This window comes from Mauremys reevesii, linkage group 1, assembly GCF_016161935.1.
Source record: "Mauremys reevesii isolate NIE-2019 linkage group 1, ASM1616193v1, whole genome shotgun sequence".
Taxonomy (NCBI): Eukaryota; Metazoa; Chordata; order Testudines; family Geoemydidae; genus Mauremys; species Mauremys reevesii.
The window spans coordinates 121,085,057-121,094,699 of NC_052623.1; the positions used below are offsets into that span (position 1 = coordinate 121,085,057).

At 39.1% G+C, this 9,643-nt stretch overlaps 1 protein-coding gene across 1 annotated transcript; it reads right to left on the reverse strand.

Moving 5' to 3' along the window:
* Positions 1-1,516: 1,516 nt before the first annotated feature.
* NMS (neuromedin S) lies at positions 1,517-8,948 on the reverse strand. Its single transcript, XM_039513672.1, has 10 exons — positions 8,843-8,948; positions 7,602-7,657; positions 6,864-6,911; positions 6,337-6,396; positions 6,218-6,244; positions 6,073-6,126; positions 4,042-4,116; positions 2,994-3,029; positions 2,551-2,592; positions 1,517-1,555 (listed from the first exon to the last, which is right to left on the reverse strand). Exons 1-10 carry the CDS (start codon positions 8,913-8,915, stop codon positions 1,517-1,519), a joined length of 510 nt encoding a protein of 169 aa, XP_039369606.1. The 5' UTR covers positions 8,916-8,948.
* Between the last annotated feature and the right edge of the window lie 695 nt (positions 8,949-9,643).

Below are 9,643 nucleotides of genomic sequence, written 5' to 3' on the forward strand. Positions count from 1 at the left end.
AATAGACACACAGTCCAACAGGATTTTTTTTCTTTGTATAAATCAAGTCTTCAAGATGTTAAGTCAACCCATGAGCTTCATATTCCATGGAATTCTGAAAGAAATTAGCACATGTTAGGACTATACTTTGTGTTGAGCTCTTAAATGATGTGCTGAAAAAAATCAGTTCTGTATGTCAGTTCCATCCCAAAGCTAGAAATATAATGGCACAAAAGTTTAGCCCTTGCCAAGTAGTAGTGGATGAACCTCAAAAAGTCTGAATAACTATCCAGAGTCTAGGTTTTTCACCCACACTAAGAATCCTTCCTCCCTACACACTTTTTTCCTTCATCACCAAGGTCTACCGCCATCTAGGAGGCCGCCTTCTTGAAGGCTGGGGAACATAGTATTTGTTTTGCAGCCCATTAAGCTGACCCTTTAGAAGACACACTGCACAGTAGGTGAAAACTGACACCCTTAAAGGAGGCACAGCAGCAAGGCACACTTTAGTCCATACAATAACACTTGAGTGGGGTTTATTTGTTGCCATATACCTTCTGTTGGCCCTGGCATTGGGTGAATTTCACCCAAAGTGTTTAAACATGTTCTTACACTAACCACAGTTAGTGTCACTGTTCTAGGCATGGTCATTCCACATCTCTCCATTGATCAGCTAGTGTATTTGTGGCTTGTTTCTTCCTTAAATGGTTTAATATCAAAAGTATATTTTTGTAGATTTTTTTTTGTGTGCTGTCATTCTAGTCATCCTTTCTTATCACCAGCATTACCAGTTGCAGTGGAAGCAGATAATTCACAAACAGGAAATAGTGACCTTTTCTTTTGAAGGGATGGGGGAGGGGGAAAGAGCACGTGGTTTTCTTTATAAACAAATATCTATTTAATTTACCATTAAAACCTAATCTGACTTTAATAGAACAAACAAGATGTGAACACACTGAAGCTGAGCGAGCATGTGCTATTATTATAACCCATTGTCTTTCTTCAAACACACATCCCTATTGTTTGTTGTTGTTCATCTAAAATTAGGTCTCAATCCTAATGTCAATGGGACTCCATATGCGTGCAAGGATCCATGTTAGTGGATTCTGATGTAGTATCAGGTGGCTTTGGATTATAAGCATTTCAGGACCGAGATCTTGTCTTTATATTTATCTCTGTGGAGCACCTTGCATGCTTTTGGGTGTTGTGTAAATTAACAGTATTTCCAAATTTGGAACAGGAAAATAGTAGAAATGTTTTATGCTTGTATTACTACTTCTTTGACAGAGCATTAAAGTTATAATGAGCTCACTTTATAAAAAAAATTCAACTTCATTAGCTTGTCTACAGTGCACACATAAGACCCCCTGATCCTTCAAGTGGTTCTGTGCAAATAGACACCTGTCCCTGTGCAGAGCAGCTAGCAGTGAAGGGGCTTAAGCGTGTAACAAATTATTTCTAAATAACACTTTCTCTGTCAAAGATTATTATTTGTTGAGTAAATAGAATGAAGCCTTTTAAAATCACCTTTCAGAGGCTACTCACCACCATCTTCAATAGTTCTTCCATTTCTAGGCTGAAAATGTAATTAAATAATCATATTGAGGTCAGACAAGTAAATGCAGCAAAAGATGACTCCCATAGTGCATTTAGGAAAATCATAAAATCTTGTTCCAAATTTACCACACGTGGGTGATGAGTCTTGAGTGGAAATAGGGCTTATCTATGGGGTGGGTGAATTCCCATGGTCTGTAACATCTTCAATCAGCCTCTGGACCAACAGCTGAAGAATCTGATTAATTTTTATGCAGCATCTTGGCCCCAATCAACAAGATATATAAGCATATGCCTAACTCTGATCATGTGACTCATATCACTGACATCACTTGGAATACTGACCTGTTTAGAAGCTAGGCACATTTTTAAGTATCCTGCTAAATCAGGGCCCAGGTTATAGTCAGGGCCTCTTTTTAACTGATTTTTCTTGCTGTGTTGATAGAGGCATGTGAAAAACATTTTGCCCGGGTCAACATAGTGTGTCACTAGCTGAATCTGGGTTAGAACTGGATCAGCAAGATACTTACTTTGGGCAAAGATCCAACAGTCACAATAAGAAAAAAAAATAACCACAGATTTTCATAATTTCCATTTTTTTTTACTCTGTTGTGCACTGAATGTGTTAATTGGACCATTTGGTCAGTGCACTGCTAATGGTTATGTTTGTCTGCTGAATTTAGTGCCAGTGCACTAGTCAGTCTAATAGGAAATAAACATTTGGCCCCAACTCTATCTCTAGGTGGAACAGCTCAAGGGATAACATTTTAATGGTCACCCCTGTGCAACAGAAAGTTTTAATCCATTACTGCCCAGGATTTCAGAGTCTTATAGACCTTTTATTCTAACCACCACACCACATTGACTCCCTAAGCTTTTCAAGCAATGACTTTAGGCTGCAGCATCTAGAATACCAGGCAACAATTTTTAGATGTAAACCATTTGATATTGTTTTCTATGGATATATGAAATTGTATATGATTCGAAATTGTAAAAAGGAAAAGACAAATCTGATACCCTGAAAAGAAAAAAAGGTCGTCCCATGGTACCAGCACTATCCTGTAAAATAAAACACAAACCATTAAAAATACGTGTATTTTTAAACTATAGTATGGTTATATTGACAAGTCTCTGTGTCACTGTCAGAGCTGTTGTCATCAATAATTCAGGAGCCTTTTCAGCAGTATGCAAATAACTAGATACTGCTAGTCCCCAGTGTCCATTCACCTGAACTACTGATTAAACATTAATACCGGGAGGGAATTGTCAAGGAACATCCATTCTGTCTGATGTACATATATTAAAATACCATAATTAAATATGATGTTGCATGGGCTTTAGAAAATAGTTTGAAGGCTGATTTAGAAGTGATTGATTATCTCTCAGAAGCAGCATGTGAACTAATTCAGAACAACTGTGGTCTCTGATTTTTTTTTTTAATCTAAATTAAATTAACGTACCTTCTTTGTAAACTCTGCAGCAGCAATCTGTGATTCCTGCAAGGTGATAGTGCATATCAGTTTTAACATATCCAGCTGTTCATGAGATTTTCATAATCCTCCAGTACAGGTTAAATACATTGCTCCAATCCATTTTTTTTTGGAAGTGAGAATTTTAAACACAAATTAGATAGTTACAGGAAATCTAGAAGCAAATCAAAATTTGCTGCCTTTATTTTAAGTATTACTTTAACCGATTTCAAGGTAAATACATTCTTGTCACTGTAATTCAAATTAGGCAGTCATGCTCTTGAGAACAATGCAATGCCTGAACTGAAGGGAACATAAGGAACAGCATTCACCAGGTTTCAAAGTAATATCGATTTTTCTTGCCTTGTTGAAATGTGGTTGGTTCCCCATCTTTAAGATTTCCACTGATTTTTTTTTTTTAAATCCAGTCTTGGTTGTTGCTACTAAACTCAGCTCATGCTGTACTTATTTTTCAGAAGGTAGTTCATTCTGGGACCAACCTTGCACCACTGAAGTCAATGCAAGTTTTGCCATTGATTTCAGCGGCAGCAAGATCAAGCCCTGTGTCAGTGAAGGCTCTGATTCTTCAATCTGATCTGCAAGGACAACCCCCTGTAGAGCCCCACTGACTTTGACTGGACCTTAAATGGAAAAAAAAACATTTAGTAGCATCAGCAGAGATCAGTGACAGCAGCACCAGTGATTGGATTTAATGATCAGGGATAAGTTTTAAAGATGAGTAAGTAAAATGGAAGACAAGAGCAAGGATGTAAAAATAAAGGAGGAGAGGGGCCAGAAAATGAGGAACAGATAGCAAGAGGAAGAAAAGGGGAGATGAGGTTGAAAAGGGAAGGGAAGGAATTTAAATTTAAAAAAGGGAAAAATAGAGAAGGAAAGACCAGAGCTTGGGACAGGATATAAAGCAAGAGGATTTTCTTTTGTTAGATATTCACAGCTCAAACATTGAGACAATGATTTATAAAATAATTGAAATTAACTTTTAGTGCCATAAAATACTATGGAAGAAACAAGTGCATACTGGATCAAGGAACCTTTTCATTCTTCTTTCAGAGAGCTTTGAAGCAAGGCGCATTAAAGGATGCACAGGGGAAGACTACAACAAAGAGATATTGTGAACACTAGTTTTGTATTAAGATCAATTAGACACACAACATTCAAACATAGTCACTGACTAAAAGTTTTTGATAGCCTGGAGCTTCAAAAATCAGACTTATTTATAATACAACTTAATTTATTTTAGTGCAGAATCATTCCAAAACATGAGCGTCTTAACAGAGCTTTGTAATAATCATAGGTTGAATTTTCCAAAGAAGTCTAGTTGAGATAGTGACCTAAATTCAATGTGATTTGGGTGCTCCCTTGGGCTCCTTTGAAAACTCCAACTGTAAATCTTACACAAAGATTGGAGGGAGAACTACCCAGTTCTTTCGGGTGACTTTAAGAAACACTACACATTTTGGGTGAAATACTGGGCATTTTGCCATTGACTTCAGTGGGGCAAAGATGTCATCCCTTGTGTTAAAATTCAATCTTAATGACTTAATCAAACTCTAATCCACATGATACCACACAAATTCATAGGAACATGTAAGAGGAGGATCTATTCCAGAGGTAGGCAACCTATGGCACGGGTTTCTGAAGGCAGCACGTGAGCTGATTTTCAGTGGCACTCACACTGCCCAGGTCCTGGCCCCTGGTCTGGGGGGCACTGCATTTTAATTTAGTTTTAAATGAAGCTTCTTAAAAATTTAAAAAACCTTATTTACTTTACATACAATAATAGTTTAGTTATATATTATAGACTTATAGAAAGAGACTTTCTAAAAACGTTAAAATGTATTACTGGCATGCGAAACCTTGAATTAGAGTGAATAAATGAAGACTCGGCACAGCACTTCTGAAAGGTTGCCAACCCCTGATCTATTCAATAGGAAATAACATTTTATGCTAAGGCTGAATTTAGCCCATGGTTTCCAGGGTGTTGGGGAAAGTTCAGGTGGGCCAGAGACAGAGAGATTCATGTCCTAATAGATCTGTGAAGCTAGACAAATGTTTAGAGTTCACATGAATCCCTCCTTCTGCACACCTCACAGCTGGACCTAATCCTGGCTCTGAGACATTCTTATAGCTTCGGATAAGGCCCCAAATAGACCACATTCTGGAAACCTGGCCACAAACTGCTATGTGGCAAAGGTCAGTTACATCGCTTGGAAAGATGCAATATGGGTCATCTTTCAGGCCTGAAGAATGATCAGATAGGGTGAAATCTTGGATCTGCTGAAGTCAACTGCAAAACTACCATTGACTTAAATGGGATCAGGATTCCACCCATAATTTCTAGCTGACTTTGGGTAACGCCTAATCAGCATTTTGTGGGTTTGTGGTTTAGCTAACATTGTATTAAATATATTTACTACACAGTCAAGTTCTAAAAGGTGTTTGTTTGGTTTTTATTTTGTTTTGCTTTTGTTTTGGGGGGGCTGTAAATTAGAATACAATGTAAATATTGTAATGCTTTTTTATTCAATTTTTTTAAAACTGCTCAGAATTAGAAGGTAAAGAAACTGACAAAGTATAGAAAAGATAAAGAAGAACCTTTTTAAAAATACTTCCTGTAATTATTTTAAAGTCATTGTACATGATCTGAGTAAACATTGTCTGAAACTCCATAATCATGGTGCATTTTATCCTTTTCTGACTAAAGCCATTCAGATATAAACAGGGTTCGAGGAGCTCTCTAGTTTTTGTGGGTAAATCTCTTGAATAGCTAACATTAACCAAAAAGGTGCACTAGGAAAAAATAGCTTTGGGGGCTGATCCTGACATTGGCTGTAATCAACATGAGTTGAGGGCCTCAGTATCTCATAGGCCTGAACTTCTGTAGATGATTGAGCAAGGTACTTAAGCATGTGAGACACCCCCGTTGAAATCAATGAGTCTACTCACATGCTGAAAGTTAGGGATATGCTTATTGCTGAATCATAGACTTAGTAAGCATCTTGTTCACATATTTATGATATGCAAAAGTGTTGATTATGTTAATACTGACCCCAGTTTTAAGTGGATATGTTGGTTCTTGAACTCTGGAGTAGTGAAATAAAAACTGCATAAAAAGAGCAATTTTAGTATATAGTCTTATCAAATCTAAGAGTTGAAGTTATACGCATATATTACTAAGATGGAAAAATACTTACTCTTTTATATATGTCCTTGTTGTTTTCCTAGTAAAGATAATGATGATAGTCAAACTCTGTTTGGTTGGACAAAAGGTTGGGAAACTTTTCTTCAAGGAAAGAAAATCATTAGCCCTTACCTCCTCTATCTGCATGCTATTAAAAATAGCGTTACAAAGATCCATTACTTTACTGGAGATCTAAAAGAAAAATAATTTTTTAAACATACATTCATTTATGGTATGTTTTGTACGTGACTTTTGAGGTAAGAAGCCTGATTTTCATCTCACAACAGTTTAAATCAGGAGTAATTCTACTGAAGCCAATGGCATTATTCCAGAGTAAATCTTTCTGCAGCTACCAGATAGAAAATATTGTGTAATTTTTATATCAGGAAAAAATTGTTAATATATTAATTATGTCAGCATAATCATATGCCACATTAAAAACAAATACTTACAATCCAGTTTCACTAAATGATAATATGGGAGAATAGGACATAAGCTAGCAGAACCATTTACATCATTACAGCTGAGTATTCAACACCTTGGAGGAGATGGAAGAGGTATTTACATTTATCATTTCAGATACTAATTTTAATTGTTATGGGATAGCCAATGTACCTGGAAGAGTAGAGTCAGCTCAATAAATTATAAAGTGAATTTACCTGGGGTTGATTAGACAGTTCTGTCCACTGACTGAAACACAGTGCCAGCTTAAAAATAAAGATTAGACATTAAGATCAGTTATACACTTAAACCCGTATTTTAGCATGAGAAAATGTAGCTTCAGTAATATTCTATCAAGGCCTTTCCCAGCTCGGATATTCTGAATGTGTATATTTTGTTAAAATGGGCAGCAAAAGGTTGCTTTATAGACATACGCTAACCGGCAGGTGATGGAGTAGACATTTCCCCATTTCATGTTTTTGTTAATTCATTGATTTATCAATTCAACCTCAACTGTAACCTAGATTTGATCATTGCATTGTCTTATATTTTCAATTAGTTACGGAAATTGTTAGTAAATTAGTCAGTAATATATTTGTTTAGTGTCCTATTTGCTTGCTTGTTCTCTTTGTAAAAGCCATATAGGTGATACCAAACTTGTTTCTCTCTCAGAATTGCAGCATAGTCAATGACCTACAAAAGGCAGCAAGCCCCTAGACCCACTCCTGAATTAACCCCCTATTAGCCTTCCACTCTGCATATTTATGTGTGTGTTGTTAGAATGGGGAGCAAAGGGTCGTTAATAATGCATCCTTAGCCACTGGCTAACCGGAAAATGATCACGTGTATTCGGTTTCTCATTCCCTAATGGTAATTCAGCCGTGTTTCAGTGTCCCCTGCACTGTTATGAACATGCGTTCAGTTTATGATTGCCATGTTATGAAAACGTTTCGTACCTCGCTTTTAGGAACGTCTGGAGCATCCATAGAACGGGAGACAGGCTGAGGAAACCCTATTGAGATAAAGCAGCCACAAATATAATTTCCACGAAAAGAGTGACTGTGCCCTTCATTTGAAAGCTACCCCAGTACAAATTCAGGGAGCGGATTCTCCAAGACCAGGAGGAAGCTATAACGGGTCCAGAACCCGAGTCGGGTTAAAACACTAAGGCAGAGAGAGGGCTTAGCGGGGGTGCTTGGCTTTGTTCTTTTAAAGAATATTTTTCAACAAAGAGCAAAAAAAAAGTATCCTTCCAATGTGAAACCCTAGAGCAAAAAATAACCCAACCCTTCCCCCCCCCCTCCCGGCGTGCACTACAGGGGCAGATCTAGCTGTCGGGATGGGCAGCCCCCCAGGAGTGTGTACACACACGCTCCGAACTGCTCCCAGGACGTGCTGTGATGCCGAACCCCCCCGTTCTCTGTGCCCACCACCGGGCACATCAGCGGGGTCCCGTGCATGCCCCGGGCGCGCAGCCGAGAGCAGATCCCCCCCTTCAGCACCCTGGACAGAGGCGCCGGCAGTCCCCAGCCTTCTCTTCCCAAACTGTCCCTGCTCGCTTTAGCCTCTTGTCCACCCTTAGCACTGACAGCTGGTGTCGATGGGTGTAGCTCCGCCGAACTCGGCCGCACTCCAGCTGAGGCTCTGGTCCCAGAGCTATATTCATTCCCTCTTCGCCCACCAATCCCTCGGGGCTTATTGAAAATGTCCATTTCTCCTGTTCAAGTCTCTTGTCCCGGTCACTTTTATAAGCACCTATTGTGCACCTGCTAAGAGTCTCCACGTTCATCAAGTAAGGGGCATGTCACCCAGCCCCTCCTGCCCTGCCCCCTTCAAATGAGCACTGTCCAGTCTTAAAAACTGCAACAGCCCTCCGGTCTTTTGCTGCTGATGGTTTGGGAGGAAGGACGCCAATAGCCATGTCCTTTGATTTAAACTATTTGCAGCCTTCAGCCCTGCACGTTCTGCTCCTTGGAAGAGCTTAATGTTAGAGATCAGGTTCAAATTAGTTTGGAACAACTGTTCTCCAAGTCTGAAGCGAGTCTAGCTTCTCCGAACTGCAAAGCAGAGCCAGGAGTGTGAGGGAGGGAGAGAGGAATTAGTTAAGCTTTCTGTATTAGTCCTGTTTTAGCGACTATGCTTTATCCACATAGATCAGGTACGTAGGAGGCAGTTATGGGGATAGATCGGGTCTTACCTGAGGTGAACTGTAGAGCACAGAAGCAGTAGAGAGTGAAGATCAAAGGGAAGGGGGAAGGACGCTGTTTCATTTTCAGCCACCGGTTCCTTCTAGCTGGGGACAGACGGTGGTTGTTCTGCCAGGACCTGAGCATTTCACATCAGACTTCAGACGGCAGGGAGGATGCTCAGCCTGTGGGCGACTGGCCCAAACTGGAGAGGTGTATTTGTAACAAGTTGTATCCCATTGCAAGGGGAGCCAATCAGCACTTTGCATGGGCCTGGTTTTCTCAGTCATAAGTGTCATGCTGTGCTTTTATTTATGCAGCAATATCTCTCAAATCAATGCTCTCTGCAAGGCGACCTCAGCCATTAGTCAAGACTCCAAGAACACAGAATGGAGAAGCTTAGAATCCTCATTGCCTCTCTCTGTATAAAAAAGGCTTTACGTGAAAACTGCTCTCATGCAAACAGGCTGTACTACATACATAACCGCTGCATCACAAACATGTTCTTATCATTACATGCAAACCGGTCTGTCTACTGCAGAATCAGAGTTCATTGAAAGTTTGCTAGGAAAAGTAAACTATGATCATTTTCCAGTTCTTTGATTAATTTTTTTAACAAGACTTTGAAAATTTCATAAAAACTAGGCATGAAATAGCTATGGATGCAATACTTAAATCTAGTGACTGTTCATTAGGAACTCCAGGAAGCCCAATGATTAGGAATGAATTTATTGAAACCATTTCAAAACCCTAGCTTATCAATAATATGGAAATATGAAGCAAAAAGAAGCATTTCAAGTGAGAGAGGCCAA